The sequence below is a fragment of the Tauraco erythrolophus genome, chromosome 3 (assembly GCF_009769465.1).
Source record: "Tauraco erythrolophus isolate bTauEry1 chromosome 3, bTauEry1.pri, whole genome shotgun sequence".
Lineage (NCBI taxonomy): Eukaryota > Metazoa > Chordata > Aves > Musophagiformes > Musophagidae > Tauraco > Tauraco erythrolophus.
In genome coordinates this window covers 36,698,064-36,720,620 of record NC_141467.1, presented here as the reverse complement: position 1 = coordinate 36,720,620, position 22,557 = coordinate 36,698,064, and the positions used below count along the sequence as shown (strand labels likewise).

The 22,557-nt window shown below is 39.1% G+C and overlaps 1 protein-coding gene across 3 annotated transcripts in view; it reads right to left on the bottom strand.

Moving 5' to 3' along the window:
• TEX10 (testis expressed 10) overlaps positions 1-22,557 on the bottom strand; it is a 61,089-nt gene that overhangs the window by 3,996 nt on the left and 34,536 nt on the right. For 2 of the 3 annotated variants that reach the window (XM_086608519.1, XM_086608518.1), the window contains 3 exons: positions 14,761-14,849; positions 13,422-13,555; positions 1,049-1,129 (listed from right to left, as the gene is read on the bottom strand). In XM_086608519.1, the coding sequence (XP_086464645.1) occupies positions 1,049-1,129; positions 13,422-13,555; positions 14,761-14,849 (304 nt within the window). The remainder of the gene's footprint in view (positions 1-1,048; positions 1,130-13,421; positions 13,556-14,760; positions 14,850-22,557) is intronic. The other variant, XM_086608517.1, reaches the window with a different exon arrangement.

Genomic DNA, 22,557 nt, shown 5'->3' with positions numbered 1-22,557 from the left:
AGATGGACTGCAACTGTTGCCAAGACCCTCTTGAATACTACACAACACTGAGGCACTAAACAATAAAAACTAATAATGATGTTCCTGACCAACCATGAATAGGAAATAATGACAGTGAGCTCAACAGATGTCTGCATATCAAGAAGCACCATGAAGACCAAATTAGCCAACACTGCTGATGAAATGTGCCAGTCGGCCAGTCTGGAAGACGATGTGAACACAGACATTTCAATTCATACAAATCCAGGAGATGAGACTGCTCAAGTAAGTTCCCCTACAGGATGATGCCTGCATAGTGCCTTTCTTCCCTGTCAGGTGTCATCATCCAGTCAGAGATCCTGGGCAGCAGTCACATCAACTATAACAATCCACTTCACTGGCTGCTCTCAAAGGGACAGGGCAGTAGAATGGAAAAGCTGATTTAAAACTTGTGATTTAAGTCAACACCCACCCCTGAAAATCCAGACTACAGTTACAGGTAAGCCACTCCCTGGGGAAGCTTTGGTCTAGCAGTTTTTGAGTAGGGCTCCATACAGGGAACCGTGGATACTTAAGAGATCACAGAACCATCTCAACAGGAGGACGGGCAGGTCCTCCCTCTCAGCAGGCAGCATCACAGGGAACTGCAAATTCCATCCCTTGCAATTCTGTTACCCGCTCTGGCTCTGCCATCCCCATCCTCAGCTCAGGGAGTGTTCAGGATTAGGAGGAGACAGACTGTAACACTCATCTAAAGCTGCTACTGGCTCTTTTGAAAAGCAAACCAAACCAAGAAGATTTTGTCAAATCCCTATTTGATCAGCCTTTCATTTACGGCTGTCCTGGCTTGAAAACAAGCTGAACTATTCACAAATCAGAGAAAGAAAAAATCCAAGTAAGTGTGGATACCGAAAGTTGTTGGATATTTTTTAAAACTACTAATCTTGTTGAAAACTTTTGCAAATGCTGAAATTATACATATTTACGGAATAAGTAGATTTCAGGGTTAATGAGACTGTTACAAAATTTATCACAAGGCAGTTAACCTAGAAGGCAGAATGGTACTTACCAGATATTTACAGATGCCAGTCTGGAGAATGTCAAAACACTGACTTTGTGAAGGTATAGTGGACAAGCTGTGACAGATCATCTGTTTTAATAAAACAAAGTTCTATTTAAGCACTTTAAATGCAACCAGCAATCATTCACTGTGTAGTCATGCCTTGTTGACAGACCTAAATACAAAAGTACCTACGGGGACAAAGAGCAGCTTTGTCTCAAAGTACTAATTCTTTACAGTGTATAAGAGCAATTTTGTCAACACAAACTGTTCAGTGTTTAAAGAGATGGCAGCCTACACCATTAGTTTTTTTGGTAGTGGCTTTCTTCATTTTACCTATGTCATAGAAGCAGAACGGCTGAAAATACTCTATCCAGCTACAGCGCCACACCAAGCCTCCACCTGTCCTTCCTCGGAGCTGAAGCATTTCAGAAAACAACTTCACAAATCATTTCATCAAGCATGAAACAGAGGAACCACAATGAAACAGGTCAGAAAAACAATGTAACAAGAAGAAAGTAGCAAAGATCCATTTCCAACTTATTTTCCTCTACGATGCCAAAAACATCACATTCAAAGGTGATCAAAATGTAACACAATAAAGGGGAATCTTGTTTTGTGAACGGCCAAAAACTTTCTGCTTGCTTATATCATCAGGCACTAGTAAACTGTATTAGCTGTCCAGAGGCATGATAGAAAGAGGTTTAAATAAATAAATAAATAGATAGATAAGAGAGATCTGAAGACTCAGATCTTCATTTTTTAGTAAAAAACACGAGTGAAAACGGCTGGGGGAGTGAGGTGCAGAGAAAAGGGGGGAAAAAAAAAGAAAAAATATAATGACAAAATAGAAAACATCACCCATGTTGTGTCAAAAATAATAGTCCACATTTGCAGCTGAAGAGAGACCCCAAGGAAAGGGGAAAGAATGGTTAGCTCAAGGTCCTGAGGTATGAAAACTCAGTCCGAAGTAATGAGGATGCCAGTGGTGAAATGGCCAAGCAGTATCATCTGTGGTGACATAAAAGTGTGCTCAGCTTCTTTCAAAATCACACGCCACACATGCTTTCAGCCCTGCTTAAGCTGGCCAAATTCAGGAGATCCTTAACACATCTGCCTGACAGAACGTAACGCTGTGAGGCTGTCAGGACACTGCTCGTGTTGATCAGTGTTACAGATGTAACTGTGGAAGTATTTTGTCTGACTAGTAGGACTACTTCAAAGACAACTTTATATACACACTTGCACCGAATACCCTTATTTTTCACACTATACGTTCATTTAATAACGAAATAATATTATTAAAACTGTGTACTCCATCCTAGATATGGCAGTGCTTTTGCACACTGCAATTTGAAAGTGATAAAATATTGAGTACTCTGGCACATTCCCAAGAAACGCGCTCGAAACACCTGCGTATTAGCAGTGTCAAGTAATAAAGTCAAGCTGAGACAGAGGTTACTACTGGGGATTGTCACGTCAAGGACGAGCTCTGATGCCAGTCTGACCTAGTATTTTTACATGTAACACTTACACAAAAGGTAAAGCTACACTGATGAAATCTGCCAGCTGACAGCTCGAAGCTGAGAAACCCTGCCAAGACAGGAGGATTGGACTAACCTATGGAAAAGATCACACGGGTTTGATGAGTAACAGATACAGAAAAAAATTCAGTGAAACAAAAGTGGCGGGTCACGCACCTGGGGACTAATAAAAACTTCTGCATGCAGCTAGGAGTTTTAACAGTTGGAAATGAGAATAAAATTCTGTGCACTACAATTGACCACAAGGCGGTTGCGATACAACCATGAAACGGGCAACTGTCACTTCAGGATGGAAAACCAAAGATAATCACAACAGAAGTGATCGGACAGAGAACTGATCGTCTGTTCAATACCTGCTCCGTCAGACTCAGACCATTTCTGACACGCTGTGCAAAGCAGAGTCACTCATTTTCAAGAAAGGTAAACTCAAACTGAATGAGCTTAGAAAAACTGCACGAAGAATAGAGATCCTGTCTTCCAGCTGTCAGCGGAAAGAACTTAACCCGCCTAGGCTGGCAAAACTATACCTGAGAAGCGGTATTATCGTCACTTACGAGTACAACAAATTGGTGAAAGCCGCCGCAGGAAGACAAATATAACCAAACAGCAACAAAAATTAACAATGATTATAGCTGGCTGCGAATGCAGATGAGGTGGAAATTAGGAAGGATGATGATGAAAGGGGAAACGCAGGAGACATTTGTTGCCCGTAAGACAGAGCTCAGCAAGTTTACACATGGGGTGTGCCATATGCTTGTGAGCACACGACACAGACAAGGTGCTACAGAGATCTCTTAATTCAATACATGCCCACAAGAGGTCAACAAATTAAAGACCTTGAAAGCAAATCCACCAGGCCCACCCAGCAAACTAACGCTTTGTTATTAATAAACCCATTATTAATATTTCACCCTTAGGGCTACAGCCCTAGAAGAGGCCTACCAGTCCACTGAGGTTCTCCCTGAACTGACAAGTTGTAGGAGCACTTCATAACAGGTACAATTCACCAACACTCCAACTCTTCCAGAATTGGAAAGGAAAACGGGCATCATACCACTGAAGAGCAGCACACTTGCTTAGAAGAGTTGTGGTAAAGAGCATCAGCAAGGTAATTTTTCAACCTTTTAAAACTTTCTGACCCTCAAAATAGCACAACAACTCCCTACATCCAGTTCTATTTTCCTATGACTAAGTGGGAGTGGCGACCCTTTTCAATTCCATAAATCAAATCCTGCTTGAAATGCTTTTCATAACAAATATCTGTTATAAAAAGTGAAACTGAAACGTTATTAGACATGGAAATGAAAAGCAAAGAAAACTTAATTATCACATGAAAATTAGTATTTTTCCTGACAATTTATTTTCCTGAGGCAAGGGTTTGCAGGATATTTAATTTCCATAATAAAATGTCACAGCTGATTCATTATTTTACATTTGATTAGCATTTATCACATTTTTGGTGCATTCATAGATTGGTTTTGGACTAAAACCAAATTAGTTTTGTTTCAGAGTATTACTGAAGTGAATGGACAAAGAACGAGCATTTCTGATCGTAGAGGGGGTTTATATCTTTTTGAGACAAGTATTTTATAACAGGTTTGGTTCAGAGTTTTGAGGGTTTTTTTCCTTTTCAATTTTGTTTGAATGTCCGCTTGAATAAATTAAGCCGAAGAAAAGCATTCTTGGATGCAGGGAGTATCTGTTAGTGTTATGCAGCAAAGACTACAGGCTCTGTGATCCACTGGCAGTTTCTCAAACCAAAACTTACTGATCAGGAAAGTCCAACTACTCATCATACTCATGAGGCACACAACTGCAACAGCAGGTTCCCTACTAGTGCTTTAAGAGATCACTACTACATGGGCCTCCTTGCTTGCCATACTGAAGACATACTCCAACAGTAGCCAGCTAAAATGGAAAAAAAAACACAAACCAAAACCAAGCAACCAAACAAAAACCACCCCACAAACAAAAAACTGGGAAGGCAGACCAGGATCACTCCCTGGGCTTTTTGGAGATCCTGACACCATGGAGTCTTTTACTCTAGTCTCCAACTGAATGAGTTAAAAGCATTTTTGCTGTTGACAGCCAATCTGACTTAATCCAACCTGAAACAGGCATTTCATAGGTCTAATGTACAATCAGAGGAACTCATCAGTTTAATATTGATTATCTGCAAGATGCTTTCAACTCCAAAATACAGAGTTAGGATGGTCCAAGGAAGCCCAGTTACAATCTGAGCCATCACGCCACCAGGAACACACACCAATGATGAACAAGAGTAATGTTTTGTTTATTATTTAACTGTTCCTACTGCCTAAATCACTCAATGCTTCCCATAACGTGATAGAATCCTGACTTAAAAAGCCTCAAGGGAAATATTTTATCAGTAACTCTCCGGGTAAAATCTGCATATTATTTCAAAGCTTAATCATGCTGCAAAGTACTCTCTTTCAAAGAAAAATACTTGCCTTCCTCTGAAGACACACAGAAGCGTGAGCACAGAGAGGAACCAAGCAAGCAGGAAAGATAATGGGTCAAGTATTTTAGCGAGCAACTCTGGAGTCAGACCAAAGACAGTTCACACTCCAAGAGAAGTGATTTTATTAAAAAAGAAAGTTGGCACACACCAGACACTATATCCTAATGTGAACTTTAAAATATATTTTTCAATTCACATCACCATCCATCTCAAACATGGGTAACTAAAACGTAACAGGCTGTTCTGCAGTCAATTCCCAAGCCCTCGTGAAATGACTGTTTCAAGCAGGACTCTATCCAATATAACATGTTACTGCAGAGCACAGAAAACGAGAAGTTTTCAGGTGATGGGGCAGGCAATGAAGCTTGTTGTCTGAAGCCTGGCCAGCTTCCCCTGAAGCACCCTAGCTTATCAGACAGTGTACTCCCTTGACAGGTGCTGCTTCTCTTTCTGAAATAAATTGATTTGACAGGGCAATATTAACAGTGCCCTGAGTTGTTGAGAAAGCCGAGTACAACAAGAGATCTTTGTTCGTCTGCCTTGGCTAAGCTCACAGGGGCGGATGTGAAAGGTATTCCTGATTCAGTGAATCCAGAAAAAAAAGAAAAACAACATAAAAACCCCCACACGAAACCCCCACGCAATCACAGTCAAACAAAACAAAACCTAGGTTAAAAAAAGAAAAAGCCAAAAAGAAGGAACGGAGTCTGCAGGAGAACATTACATAGGTGAGCGACAGTGGAAAAAAAAATACCACTATGGGACTAATTTTACATTTGGGGTAGCAAAACAGGAATATAGAAACTTGTTTAAGAATTATGAAAGAACGTGTATCGTGTCCTGCATCGTGATAGAGTACACATTTTCAAAGCCTTAGAAGGATTATGAAACACAGTTAACATCCAATTGCTGGCTCAGAAACAGGATAACTGCAGCATAAAAACTCATCTTGCACCTGTTGAACTGTGGGGGGATTGCCTATCTGCAGACTCCTTGGCTGTGGCACGCAGTCTGAAGTTAAACCTATATTAAGAGTCAACTAAACCAAGTGAAATTATCTTTATTTGCCACTGGACACAAATTCAGGAGTGACAATCACCAATCCTCACCTCCTGTGCAACCACTTGATCACATGTTTAAATGTGGGTACCAGCAAGATTTGGTGCCAGGAGGCAGAGAACTATGGGCTAGAGACAATCCTACTGTCTCACGAAGTGATGGGCATTTCTGAAAATATTCTTTTGCCAGCAAAACCAGGCTTTATGCTCAACACCTAATGTGCTGACCAGGAGTAGACAAAGACGTGCCTGAGACATGGCACAGGTCTCGTTCTCTTCTCAGAGCCATCTTACTAACAAAATTCAAAGAAAGGACACCATGAAATAGCTTTGCTACCCAAGGAGCTTTTGTTTCATCCTCCTGCAGCCATAACAAGCCCTTCTTTCACAGCTCTGCAGCTTCCTCGCAGCTATAAAACATCACCATGGATGATTCCTCCTCCTCACAGGTGCCTCCCCGTCAGACCACAGGCAGGAAAGTCAAAGGAACATCTGATGTACAAGTCTCCAAATTCACCCACCTGCCCCTTCCCCAAACGAAAGGGCTTGAAGACACAAAAGCGAATGCTTAGGAATCGAGCTCTCGTCCCACAAAGTCTGTCTTTTTAAGCAAATTTAGTTTAGGTATCACAAACCAGGATGTGAATTTATAGCATAATGTACAGCATAATGTACAGTAACTGTGGAGATGTTAATTCACACTAGTGATATGCAGCAATGTGTGAGCTCCCAGCTAGAAAATGTTACAAGATACACTGGAAGTGTAAGGTGCAGGCACAGTGGAACACTGGCCCAAAGATCAGTTAGGTTTTTTTGGGGGGTGTGTTTTGGTGTTTTGAGTTTTATTCGGGTTTTTTGGTTGTTTAGAGTGTTTTGGTGGTACGTGGGGTTTTTTTAAGTTTTATATCTTAAGAAAAAAAACAGAAAAGACCTTTGAAAGAGAGCTTTATTCATTTTAGGAGGAATTGTACTTCTTTATGTATTTTCTCTTTTATTTCTTTGGAATTTGCGTTACTTTTCTAGAAAAAAACATTTTAATTTCTAAACATTGAACTTGGATAAGATGTAGTTTTACAAAACACTAAAGGGCTCATACAGAATTTTTTATCCTCCTTAAAGAGGGTAAAAATTATAGTATATTTCTAGTTTAGAAGAGATACTATTTATCCTCAGCTGCTTTTTCTCCTCAATATAACTCTAATCTGGTAATCTTTATTGAGACCACAAGTTGAAGTCTCACAGGAATTTCAACTCAAAATCTTAATTTTAAAAATATAGTGGGTTTTTTTTTAAGTGTTAATCTCTGCTTAAAGTTAAGCTTCAGCACTGCTGAATACTGTTGAGTATTTTTTCGTCAAGTCAGTTATGCGCTCAATATAATTCTACAATCTCGACTTTGAGCAGAACTTTTGAATTATCATTTGCTTTCCTCTCCAAAACGTTCAAGTGCCACAAACATCAAATACTGCAACACCAGAAATTATCATGTATACACGGTTACCTTGTTAAACTGGTCATTCCTGTTGGCGCTGTTCCATTTGACACTGGCAGAGTGATTCAATTACAGGGGAGTGAACAATATTACCGACAAACACCATAGGCACAGTTCAAATGAATGAGGACTGAAGCCTCTTCCCTAAGGCTGCAACCATTTATTCTGAAGCCCCATCTATTTCAGCTACAGGGGTATGATTTTAAATAATTGGCTTTAATAAGGCAGAAGTCATTTTAAGTAGAAATTGCTTCAGAAAAGGAAACAAGGTTTCCACATTTAACGTATATTTTAGACAAAATATGAAGATTAATCTTTACAGCTGTGTCAAATGGCATTTAAAGGGACACTTTTCTTAAGCATTGCTCCTTAAGTGAAAATCACCATTACCTAAAAGCTTCCACAAAAAAATAACATGGCTTCAGATTTCCATACCAATTTACCACTCTCTAGACAAAAAAAGTTACAAACAATATCCGTCTCAAAACAAACAGTTTTTGTTATAAACTACTTAAAAGCATTAACTCCTATCAGAAGTACTTTTGTTTGGCCTTCTCACCAATTATGGTTAGACACATGCTACCGACTGCACTGGTTATATTATAACACACCCCAAAAGACCAAACTGCTGTTTGAAAATGCCTCGAGTTATTCTTTTCCTTTACACAACTTGCTCCTTCTCCAGAGGCACATCTTTTCTCCTTCTGCATCTCTAGTATGTACACGTCACACATTAAATTCTCTCTTACGGCTCATTACCGTTAGAAGTACGTACCACGCGCTGCACAGAACAGCTAACTAGCGACTGAACGCTGGGACTGCCTTCCTCTGAATTTGAGAACAAAGTCGAGCAGTGAGCAATAAAGCCAACGAGCTGTGTGTGGCCTCCTACAGACCCATGCCTGGGACCCTTCATCCCTTGCCCTTCCGTTTCTTCAGCACCGTAACCCCAGCTGCTCCTGCCTCGCACCCCCCCGCAGCCAAGCGACAGCACCTGCTTGAGCCTGGTCCAGAGTGATGCACGTGCAGGCTGGCCAGCTGGCTGCTGCCAAGCGGGATGCAGGAACCGAGTTATAAACTTCCTTGTGCTAATCCAGAGGTTTTTTCCTCTTTCACCTGCTTATTTTCGTAAAATTTATGGGCAACTAGTATTTGCAACTTTGTTCCTTTTAGTAGAGAGCCAAAAACTAGCCAATGGTTTAGATTCTTCTCTTCTACCACTAGTTTAAAGTGGAAATGGACTAATCTTAATAGGAATCTGATCACTAGTCTCATTTATTCATAGGAAACTAGGCTGTCAAATTGTAATTCCAACAGTTCCTTATTTATTTTCATCCACAATAAAGTATTTTTCCATTATCAGGAAACTCTGAATTACAACTACACAATGAGAACTCTTAAATGAGCAATTCTCAACATAAAGTACAGGCCTGAATGCTGCCTGCTCTGCAGCCAACAAAGGGCCGTTCTAGGTATTTTAGCTCACAACAAGTATTTTGCTTAACATTACGGCATCACCATGAACTTCCTTATCCAGCAAGGGAAAGCATGAAAGATTCATCGTTCAGAAGCTGTGCCGCTCTACTCAGTTCCTCCGAAAGCACAAATAATTCAAGCTGGGTTTTATTAATTTTCTGTAGCATATCTTTTATTTAAATAAAATAATTTTTCTGTCACAGCTAAAAGTATTTTGATTCTGAAATCGTTTTACACATTGAACTATGTCTACTTGGAAGAAAGCAATCTCCAAACCTACCTCCCTCAAACTCAATGCACGTAGAGACATCAGATCACACTATCTTTCAAGACATACTAGAAGAGCCTCGTAACTCGTTGGCAGTTTTCTTCTTCCCAGAGGCTGCAGCTCTGGGTTTTGGGGGGTTTTGTTGCTGTTTGGTTTATTTTGAAAGGAGTAGCTTGTTCAATACCTGATGGAAACTGCTTGCTCTACGAAAAGTATTCCTGGGCAACTTTCAGCAAATTTTGAACTGAAAGGTTTTTCCCAAGCCAGGATTTTTCCTTTCCCCTCTACCTCGTTTGTTTGGTTTTTTTTTTTTCAAATGGCCCCGCCTCCAAATCCCAAATTTTTTATGGGCTACAGTCCCCAGAATGTTTTCTTTACAAATTGAACATGAAATGGAATATGGGTCAACCTGTTTGAGGTTGGAAAACAGTACTGAGCAAGGAGAAGTGAAAACCCCTAAAACCTGATGAACACAGCACTCTATTAGATATTCAAACACAGAGAAAACAGTCATCTAACAGCCTAGCATCTGGGTTTTTTTTAAATGGAAACTTCACCATTATATAGCACTTACCATAGCTATGATTGCATCTGAAATCAAAACCAGCCAAGTGAAAAATGAATGGAATCCTGTGATTCATAAAAGGAAGCAGTTGCCTTAATACTGATCTTTTCGCAAAAACAAAGAGATTTGGAACACAGTGTATCTCAGAGACCACTACTAGCAGATCAGAGGCAAGAGGAAAGAATATCTTAATTTTTCTCTAGTAGAAAAGAAAGCTACTGAAAAAGTGCCCCTAGTTTTCTATCCACAAATTCAATGGAGAAATAAAAAAAAAAAGCAGTTCTGGGGGGAACACCCCAAACAGCATTGCAATACCACCAGTCCTTCTGGCAAGCATTTTAAAGGAATAGTTTGACTTTCAAATCATACGTAAGTGTAACAACCTACCAAATAAAAAATAAAATCTCTCTATATTGAGAATCTCATTATGCTCAAACCAAAAAATAATAATGAAGACATCTGTTGATAGTGAAACAAAAGTTCTGTTTTTTCCAAGAGGAGAAATTTTCAAAGAATCATAGAAGTTGGAAGGGATCCCCTGGAGTTCCTCTAGTCCAACACTCCTGCTCAAGCAGGCTCAGCTAGAGCAGGTTGCCCAGCACTGTGTCCAGCCTGGTTTTGAGTATGTCCATAAATGGAAACCATAACGTCTGTAGGCTACTTGTTCCAATGTTTGACCACCCTCACTGGGGAAAACTTCTCTCGTGTTTAGATAGAACTTCATGTATTTTAATTTGACCCTCTTGTCCCATCACTGACCACTACTGAGAAAAGTCTAGCTCCATCCTCATTCCCTCCTATCAGGTATCTACACACGTTGTAAGATCCCCCCAGAGCCTTCTCTTGTCCAGGCTAAACAGTCCCAGCTCTCTCAGCATCACCTCATATAAAAGATGCTCCAGTACATCCACATCTCTCTTGTACTGGGGAATCCAAAACCAGGCACAGTACTTCAGATATGACCTCACCAGTGCTGACAAGGATCACCCCTCTCAGCCTTCTGGCAAACACTCCTCCACATGCAACCCAGAACACTGTTTTGTTTTGGGTTTTTTTTGTCATGAAGGTGCATTGCTCGCTCATGGTCAGCTTATTGTCCACCAGAACCTCAAAGTGCTTCTCTACAGAGCTCCTTCCCTGCTGGTCTGCCTCCAGCATTTACTGGTGCCTGAGGTTATTCTTCCTCTGCATTTCTTTTTACTGAATTTTACGAGGTTCGTCTCTGCCCAGTCCTCCAGCCTGTCTGTATCTCTCTGAACGGCAAGCACAACCATCTGATCTATCACTCAATCCTCCCAGTTTTGTACCATCTCCAAACTTGTTGAGGGTGCATTAAGTCTTACAATCCAGCTCATTAATGAAGGTTAGAAAGTACCGGCCCCAGTACCAATCCCTGGGGTACACCACTAGTGACTTGCCTCCAACTGGACTTTGCATCACTGATCATAACTCTCTGGCTGGGCCGTTCAGGCAGTTTTCAATCCACCTCTCTATTTATCTAAGCCATTCTCTGTCAGCGTATCGACAAGGATGTTATGGGACATAGCATCAAAAACCTTACTCAAGTCAAGTTAAACTGCTCTCCCCTCACCCACCAAGCTAGTCACCTTGTTGCAAAAGGCTAACAGGTTGGTTGAGCACAATTTGCCCTTCATAAATCCTTGCTGACTATTTTCAATCACATCCTAGGTGTATCTGATACAATCCAGTTCACTATAAACTTTCCCTTCACAATCACGAACACGCTTATAAGGAAAAGCCTCCAATCTCCTTCTCAAGCTCAGAGTTGTAAGCGGCAGTTCAGAACTCCCTTTGGGTAAGAGTCTACAAAACGAGGTGGGTCTAGAAGGTCTCATCACTCCTCACAGACATTTCTGGTGCGTGGGATTTTTGTTCCTATTCTCTCTTTCATAAAGAGAAAACGTCTCCAGAAAAGCGTTCAGGCTGACACACAACTGCAGAAGTAGTGTAATACTCCACAGAATGTCCAAATCCTCCTTCATTACTAACCAAAGATATCCAGCTCTTTGCTTAATGACTGCCATCCACTTCTGAGAACCTCAGAGAGCACCCGTATCTGTCCCAAGAAAAGGTACTTTAACAAAAGCAAGTCTCAAGTTTCTGAAAATACTGACTCTCCTTGATGGCACCAAAACACTGAAAATATTGTGGTAGGGAAGTAGATCAAGCTTGCCACCAGGAATCAAAGGCACAAGCAAGCTATCTACAATCAAACTACTTCAACGTCCCTAAATAAAAATAGTCCTGTTGTGTAGTTTCTCAACCAACTTTGATAGATTTGTGGAAGAGAAGCAAAAAGAGGAAGGAGAAGACAAAATAAATGGCACTTTTCATAAACACGTAAAGTACATACAAATCTTTCAGATGCTGTATGGCATTACACTAACTTTTTGAGAAACAAGTAATGTCTCTGGTGCATTCACAGAGGAACAGTTCTGTACAGAACAGGGAGAGAAAGCATTCTAGTCTTTCAATACTGAAGAAAGGGGTTTTGGTGGAAAACTACTTCATTACTGCCCAGAAGAGACAAAGAGAAACAAATTAGAAAGTTTAGCTGCTTCACAGTCAGTCGTGGTACCAAACACAATACACAATTCAATATGTTTGGACTATCATTAGTTTCAATAGATTACACTTTCTTTTCTAATTGATAAATTTTAAAGTCTACTATGCTGCTTTCTTGAACCAAAAAGACTGCCACAAAAACCTACAATAAATCATACAACTAAAAACTTCTGTTGCACTCCTCTTTCTGTATTCATGACAGACTTCAAATGTTGTCAAATTGGCATGTCATTAAAACATGATTTAACACCTTAAAGTGGTTTCTGCTGAGCTAAGCAATAAAAAGAGTTGAGCCAGAACAAAGAAAAATGCACTTGTTCTGAATAAAATCTGGTGGCTCAGAGCCCTTTAGAACCAACAATAAAACTAAACTTTCAGCTCTTACAATCTTAGAAGCAGGAACTGAATTCACAGTGAAGTTTCTAATCCCAGTAAATTTTGATTAAGTAAGCATCAGAAGTTATTCTAAATAATCACCAGTGCCAACTTAATATTACTTCCAAGTTAAAATCTCATTAATGCAAGTGCTTTTTAATTAACAGTGGAATTTACTCTTAAAGAAAACTCTTTATAATTAGTATTTTTACAATTAGTATTTCTTTTTGAAAGCCAAAACATATTGCTGGTCTTAATCTTATTAGCATTTAAGAATTTTCCACCAAGGCCTCTACCTATTTTTCCCCATGAGTATTGTTTTACATACTGCATGCCTGAATATTCACCCTTTAAAGCAGCTTCCTTCAAAATATTATCTGAAGGCTGTAGAAAAAAATGTTGGCTGTTTGACAGCTATTACATTTTTCATTCTTTTTTCAACTCAGCTCACAACAAGATTTAGGCATCTGTGGAAAGGGGATGGAGAGCACTCGGAGTTTGTATGCTGTCATTTAGAATTAGTGTTGATGCATTACCTCTGTCACAGCCCAGTGGTGTAAAAACTGGTCCAGATCAGTTAGGTAAAGACGGACAGGTGAAAGCTGTGTCTGGCTAATGTGTGGTTTTCCTCTAATGCCCTGGAGACTAGTCAACTCCTCTCTTGAAAACCCTAGAGAAAAAGAAGCGGTACAACAGTATCACAAAACAAGCCAAGCACTGTTCTACTTCAACAGCATCATTGACAAAAAACTGTCTTTTAAATCATGTCTGCATAACATTTTTTTGTTAAAAGCTCTTGCTTGGTATTTTAAATTAAGTATAGCAAAATACAAATTCTGACTTCTGAAAGGAAACAAAAATATTTATTTAAAAAAATCAGTGGCATACCCATTTAAACTATAACGTGGTATAAAAAAAACCCACAACTGTAAGAGGCCAATGTTATGCTGCTATTTTCAATGTATGTATCTAAAAATAAATAAAGAAAAACAGGTAAAATGCAAGACAGTTCATCATGTGTTCACAATAACTCAGTAACCTTCTAACATAATCTCGGGGTTTAAAAAAAATAAAAATCATTTGGCTAATTATTTCTAGCCAGGTATTAGATGTTTCAGTAAACAGCACTACTGCTCCAAAACAGTCACTTTGGTTTTGCTTTCATTTTCTCAGTTATCAGTACAGCGCTCTCTTCAATTTTAGGAAAAAAGGTCATTTTTGAAAGCAAGGTAATTGAACATTATGAATGACTGAGGTGATGAAGGAAGGACACATTCTTTTTACCACAGGAGAAGTTACTGGAAGGTATTTCTCAGTAGTATTATGCAATTCTAACCACTGTAATTTCCTGAAGTTGCATTACCACAGAATACAACTATTTTTATACCTGCATAAGAATACAGCAGCAGAAGTAATTCCGCTCACACGCTGACCTTGGGCAGTTCACTTCAACGTACTTTGATTACTTTATTCTGATGGAATGCTTTTAATAGCATAAGCATGTCCACCGGAAATCCTAGAGGCACTCATTTATATTGTTAGCAGCCAATACAAGGCATTTACTTAAATCTAGAAAAAAAAATGTTGTTCATGTCATGTGCCGAATTTAGATTTTCCTCATACTTTCCAAAGAAAGTTGCTAGAATGAAAAAGAGTATGCAAATATTCAGCCCAAATGGCAAAGTGTAAAAATAGGGTGTCAAAAAATAAGATCAAGAGAAAAAAGAGCATCTCATATCAAAAATACGTAACGAGATTAGAACTACTTTCAGGAAGTACTTACTACACCATTTATTCTAAATTAAATCCAGTAATTGACTATCAAAAACAAATTTCATTTTGTTAATTCTGAATTATGACATTCACGTGGTTTACCTATAAGGGTTGAAAACAAGAAGCTGAAATAGTCCACATCATTCACTGAATTATCCTGCACTTGGCACTTCCAGCCTGCAAAGGATGATCTACACAAAATCAATAGCAGATAGTTTATTAAAAGCCATATACTTGAGAATTCACAACATACCTGCACAATACAATCAATTAGCATGGCGAAACTGTTAATTTTAGCATTCCTGTTTCTAACTGCTGTTAGAATAGCATTTTAAATAGCTTCAGAAACAGAACTTGCAGTTTCAAGGCAAGTAATACTGAACCTGGTACCTCTACACGGGCTTAGGTTGTTGATTAAATTACTGAGACAGCAACTTTTCATAAATACTGGTATAACCTTTAGTATAGTGACGACAGCCAACGCACAATAAATTAAATTAGGTTTATTTCCCTTATTTGGTAAAAGCCATTATATTAAAGCTGGGCTGTATTTTTCATTATTCCCACTACTTTTAATACAGCTCTTTACGTGACCAATAGATTTCATTTAAAAGCAGTCTCAGCATCTCTTTTAGAGTAGCTAAAGCTATTAAACACAGAACTAAATTAAAAACTTGCCTTGCGATTTAGAACACGATATGCAAAGACAGGAGAAAACCCGTTATCAAAGCTGCCTGACACTTCCCTTTTTAGGGACATTCTCTAAGAAGTGGAGCACCAGTCTACTTTTGTTTCTCAAGTTAGAAGCCGTACGCATTTGTGGAAACTCGGAGCAGACAGACACCACTGACCACCTGACGGTAGTGTCTTGCCCCTGTACTGGTGCAGAACCAGGAGAAAGCCAGGAACTGGGAATAAGAATATCTCACACACGCTTTGCTCAAAAGGCTGCAGCTCAGGTCTACATCACATTACGCAAAAATGTGTATTATTCAAATTTACTTGTATGATGCTCTTGGCACTTGCGGACTACAGATCTTTGCTGTAAGAGATTGCTGCTTTCTGCTCTTACAATCTTGTCTAATTTCCTAATGCAATTTTCCAAGCCAACTATCTGCCTCAGATCACTTTTTTCCCTAATTTCTGTCCACTAACAGCCAAAATGGCTTAGCTCCTGGGTAAACAAAAATCTGAAAAGCTTATTTTTCAGGAACTTTTTACAGCACCGTGTTTTAGGAGCAAAAATATCAAATTTGGAACACCTTTGTGTCAGGCATATACATTTTGCCACCCCATGAAAACCCATCCACAATATTTCAGCATTTACAAAAAATGACAGCTAGAACATGCAAATGTCTGGAGCTACTCAAAATGAAAGAAAAAAAAGTAATTTCAGAATTTCTTTAAATTACAGAAAAAAACACAGGATTTAATCAGACTACCACGTAGGATAATTAATTCTAGGGAGAAAAAAAAAAGAAAAAGAAAAAAGAAAATCACAGCTAGGTGACAGAGAACAAAGGCAGGCTTTATTAAACAAAGCTCCCACTTGACATTGCGTCCTTAATGGCAAATCCTTATTTTCAGGCATATTACAGGCAACCTAGTGACTTTGTGGTGCAGGCAGCTCTGCATAGTCCCTTCTAGTTCCTTGGAGGCCTCTGGTCCTCCCCTGCGGTCTGGCTCGCTGCTTCCTTCTCTTAATCTGCAGTCTCTCAATCTCTCTGCATTTATAATGCTGCCGCTCGACTGCCAAAATCGAGTTGTCCAGAGACAAACCCCTTGGCCATGACCAGTAGTCTTCTCTCAAGAGAAAGGAGAACTGCCTCCCTCCTTCCAAGGAGGTCCCAGACTGATTCATTACAGCATCTTAAGAAATATCACACATACACAACCACATGAGTAAGAGGTCTTGCAATCTATTTCCCCAGAGATTCTACATAAGGTGAATATTCACACAAGAATTAGATCCATATACCAGAAGACAGAATGCAGCCCATGTCCTGTTCAGCATAGGGGAAGAAGCCATCTGAATCCAATGCAGTGGGACCACAAGTCAGACTTGAGGTCACTCGCTACACCAAAGTAAGCATTGGGGAGCATAAAGAGAGATTCAGGAGAATTTAGGACTCACTGGACACAGAAATTCAAATTGTGATGCAATCACTGAGCAAAATGGTGGGAATGCAAGAGGCTGGAAGAGATACATCAGATGACAAGCTGCAAAGGGAGTCAGGGAAATGTGAAAATAATCTTGGACGGAAAGACAGCACACATGGAAAGGACTCGTGATAAGCCCAAATTCATGGAGTAGGGACTTACAAGACAAAGTTAGTCAGAATCTGGTTTAAAATAATAAAATATAAAAATATTTTTCCATGCAACAGTTAGCAGATTGTCAAATCTCTCATAATAAAACCAGTGATGCAAGAATTTTACATGAACTCCAGAAGAGACTGAACAAAACCTCAAGATTCACTGTAGGCTAGCATATACATAAACTGCCATAGATTCAGGAGATCCCTGGACATGAATGATTCTGAAGCTTATTGAAAAATTTCCAAACATTTAACCAACACTTCAGTTTTGGTTTTCTATTCACATTTGTCTATCTGCACACTCACAAATCAGGACAAGCATTTCGAGCATTCTAAGAGCACGCCAAGCCAACTGTCACTGATGTAGACGTAACATGGGAACATGGAGGCAGTGTAAGGCACAAAGCCTTGACAGAGCTATTAAATGGTTTTAAAACTCATCTACAAGCAGAGCTACACTGAGACATGCACACACAAAACCAAGATTCTCAAATCCAGTTGCAGTTTACTTTTTTAAAAAAGTCAAAGCTCTTACATACAAAAAAGAAGCTTCACTGTTAAAAGAGCATTAAGGTTAAAAATAATCTAGCACTCAATTTAGAAAGTGACAAAGAAAGTTGCCTATCATCTTCAGCTTGGCCTCTTTGCGCATATGTCTCAGTATGATATTATGATGTGTCATGTTTTGTCTCAAAAAAAACAAATCTATGATGAATGGACTGATAAAGATTATGCAATGAAAGATAACATAGCCTGACCTGCTCCTGCCTTATTTATAGAACCATCTATAATGTGCACTGCATATGAGGCATGAGACAGTTAAAAAAGGTAGAAGAAAAGATTAGCTCACAAAAAACTGGAGGACAGGAAGTCAGTGGTAATTAGAGTATCATCAGATAAAGTATTAATTTACTTTTAGAATAGAGTAAAAAAAAAAAAAAGCAGCATATTCGTAGTGGAAGTTTCTCTCATGCTTTTCTTTCCCCTAGTTATCACTAGCCCTGCAACGGTTCAAGAGTGAGTAAAAGACCAAAAGGGCAGTAAAAGCTGTGGAATGATACAGCTTCAAATATCTTAAAGCACAGCACGTAGACCCATCTGATCTCTACTGCTCCACCTGTAGTTAAAATGAAATTGAAGTCAAATTCTTCTCCTTCAAGACAGAAAATGCTAAATATTCTGAAAAATCAGTTCCTAAATGTTTCATGCTGAATTCCTAAAGTTAGCAGGTACTTCTATGTTCCACTTTTTCCTTGCCTCTCTGTTCCTAATCTCAGAAGTCAGAAAAAATATCACCTCCTCATCCCCTACAGCTATGAAAACACTTGAGCACAACACAAAAATCCCATGGCAAGGGGGAATCACTGTGTTTTCCAAGTGGGACGTAATACAATAGACAAAACATGGAGCCTTCTACTGAAGTAAGAGGGATGAAGCATAACATTATGTAAACACTTCTCCAGTGAGCACGCGATGTAGGATGGAAAAATAACATGAGATCGCATAATCAAAGACTCGATAAGGATCTCACGAATAGATCACAACAAATTAAGACCAAGACTAATGTCTTTCTAATATTATAAGTACAAGCAGAACAGAATTACAGCCTAGAAAGTTTGTTTAAATACAAGTTTAACCAGCTATCAATGCCTTAATTACCTTAGAACCCAAATGCCTATAATGCAGTTAAAGCTGCTCAATTTTGAGGTTTGCGTTAAAGGAAATCGTAAGTAAGATAAAGAACACAGAACAAAAGAAATTTAATTCTAGAATAGATGCTGGTATACTACAAACATATTACAAATTCTTTCAAACATCTTAGTTTAATATATTAATTCTACCATAGGTAACAAAAAACTATGTCCACTTTTAAAATATGTGTTCAAGATGCTTGTAAATTACACGTTAGAAATTTAACTCAAAAAATCTGATTTATAGGCAGGAGAGGTAATAAACATACTATAATCTCCCTTTTTTGAACAGATTTTTACTGACAATGGGAACCTGTTATCAAATTGCATATTAGTGAGACCTCACCAGTCAGCTAGTCCAAACCCACATTAACTATGATGAATTATGTATTGTAATTTCCATAAGGTTACTTGCTCTCCACGAGAACCTCTGAGGTTTAGAACTGCACCTTCAGGTAACCTGCTCTGTACACCAAATGGTATTAAAAGAAAAGCTGAATCTAATTAACTTAAAAATTACTGCTTCTCTTGCCATTAGCACAGCAAACATTTCTACAGTCACTGCAACGGTGCAATGCATCCCTTTTACCCCTTGCAGCTAACTTTTCTTTTAACTCCACACAGACCTCACTACTTTTGTTCACGCTGTTGTTCTTTTCAGGTTGGGCTCTATCACACAGCTGTAGAGTAAAACAACTGCAGCTTGTGCAGAAGTGGCTATTTTCTCAACTACAGACTATTATCTTTGTGCTTCCAGACCTAAAGTAGCTATCAATTGATTTCTGGTTCAGGTTTAAGGTGTTCCTTATGACTTACACAGTCATAAGGAGTTTCTGGGTAATTTAAAGGTCTCTGGTAAAACTGCGATGAACTTTACTGCAGTCATTTTAGAAATTATCCTTCTACTTGCCCTCCTGTAAAACACACAGCTCAAACTCCAACTCAGACAGCAATGCATCTGTCAACAACGGCAAATTTTTGCTTAGAATTTGGGTTGGATTTTTGATTATTTCTTTTTTCTGTTCAGTAATAAAATTGAAAAAAGCATAATGGATCTCAAAAAAAGATAGTTCAGTCTTCATGTATTTTTAAAGTAAAACAAGGAAAATCAAATGCAAGATTCACAGTTCTTCTGAGGCACTGACACTCTCACCCTTTTGTGCATAAATGCAAGGGTTACAGAACTCAAGAAGTGTAAGATCAAGTGTCTGGGTTTTCTGTTCAAGGAAACTAAAACCCAATTATTTCACCTTCCAGGAAAGTGCTTCCACCACCATAATAGAGAATATTCTAGGGTAGGGTATTCCTGAAGCTTTACAGAATTACTTAAACATTCAGAGAGAATAGCCTGAGGATCCTAACTTAAGACTGTGGTAGGTGATTCCATTTAAAATTTACTTTATCAACCATTGATCAGATTTAAACCAAGGCCTCCCACAACTTTTTCTTTAACTCTAGGTTATAAAATCATTTTAAAAGGAGTTTCCCCTCTATTTCTTCCACTGATACCTCTGTTCCACACAGAATGTGTAAATATTCATAGGTACAGCCAAAAGCTGATTCATTCATTTCCTGAAAAAAGCAGCTCTTTTTGCCTATCCAAGAGCTCAGTTAAGGCCTCAGAAACATGAGAAGCAGAGTAAAGTGGCTCCTCCGCAATAGCAGGAATAACCACACTGCAACGAAGGATCATAAAGAAGTTGTTTCCACCGCATGAAACAGGGCTGGGTTTTCCTACACAACCCAGGACCACAGATGTGTAGGACAACACCTCCTACCACATGTGAGTCTTCCACTGTGATCAACTAGGTACTGTGTTGAGAAAGTCTTTACTGATCCACAGAAATGGGGTAAAGGAAAGGCTTCCTCCTTCCTTCAGCTTCCTATTTTTATGACCTGTGCCATCTGTAACCTCTCAACATAATGAGTCTAGCATCAGCCCACAGAGTTTATCTATCAAGACAAAACTGCCCAGTGCTCATCAAAAGCAGGAGACTTCCACAGAGATACTGCAGTGTCCTTCTCTAGAGCTAAAAGGGCCCCATTCAGATTCTTCAGCACACTGCTCAGGGGTCACTGTCTGAGCCCAGCAGCACTACTGTGCTGAATAAAAGCATGCTAGGACAACACCATACAGATACGTCTTCTAGCCAGCCGCCTTGCAGAATTGTTATGAGGGTCTCATGTTGTATACAGACACCTATAGTTGCATAACTACTATCAGTCCTGTCTGACAAACATTTAAAACGGTGCTTACATGTAAAAGCACCCATCAAATATGAGGTAAAGGAACAATTACAGAATCAGCCATTCTGAAGAGCTTGGCAAGTGTGTTACAACACATCCCAACACTCCCGTGTTCTCATTCTCAGGAACTGTGTGTGTATAAATAACAATACACACTGCAGGGAGCAAAACCACGTGCAAGTACCATACTAGGGCAGTTGTATCTTTATGGAAGAAAAATATAAAACATTTTCTCCCATGTAGCCATATACCTGCACTACTGTAAAATATGTTCTTTTCAAACACTATAAAGCCCTGTGCCAATATTTATCTCAGCTTTGGCATGGGTCATTCCTGTTTAGCTTTAATAAAAAATAATTTCTGTCAAATTGAAATGCAACTGCAATAAAGTATAAAATCAGGTTCTTGCATCAACTTAATCAACTCAGTTTCATGTCAAATTGTTAATGAAGATCAGCACTCTCAGTTTTCAGATCCGTTCTTGAAGGGACAGATAACCAAGACAGTCACAAAGTGATGCCGAAATTGTTAAAAATAATTTAAAAATTGAATTTTTCAATACTTCTCCAACCCTGTATCCATCTTGTCATTCACACCAACTTAGCTCCAGCTAGCACAGGTCCTGAACATAAACTCTGAGGGCAACTGAGGAGTTTTTCTCTTCCTTTTCCTCTAACAGGTTACCATACGTAGGCAATGGTTTGTTAGTGCCAGTTTTTTGTTTTAACTTTCATTATCTGTTTTGAAGGATCAAGTGTTTCCATTTGAAGATGTGGCAAAATACAACAAACATCTGCAAGGAATTACTGGGGATTTGGGGAAAAATATGAACCCTATTCTAAGAAAACAACAATTTGAGCTACACATTGTTAGAAGTAAGCCTGTCAGCTACTCATTTGCTCCATGGTTGCAAAGGTTGTCTGAAGGAATGAATTGCTTACGCATTATAAACGAGAGCACAAATTGGAAGAAACATTCACTAATGAGCAAACGGCATTTACTGACTGGTGCAATTGTCAGTGCAGCAACATAATTCTTTTCCCCTTGGTTAGGAATATCAAACTACGAACAACCACCTGGGGACAAATTTAGAGGGCTGTGTCCTTAAACACAAGCTTAGCCTTCCCCCTCTCTCAAGTCCTAGACCTTTACATAACAGCGAGCAAGGAAATTCGCTGACCAGATCTGGATGAAGGAATGCACCACAAGCCAACCAGGATCTGATTCTAAAGAACTACGGATCCTTTCTGATCTTGCAGAAAGGAAAACAGCTCAATCTTTCACCCCTCATCCTCAGTGGCACCCAGTCAGGGAAACGCCAGCGTTTTGAAAGCACACTCTTCTTTTTAGTTTATATTCAATAGTGCCTTAAAGCTTTTCGTTACCTTTTCAATACTTTCATCCTCCATTTTTGTTTAAAATTGAAGGGTGTGAAAATATAGCCAGAAAAAGCACCTCATAGTGAACACAGACCTTACTATTCTTAATTTTTTTCCCCTGCAACCCATTCATAATTACTACACTTTCCTATACATGTATGCTTTTTGACTTATTCTCCAAGGGCTATTGAGTTGACTTTCCGTTTTACCACTTGTAATGACTTGAAAGTGTTTTGGTTGGGCATTTTTGTTTGTTTTGAGTTT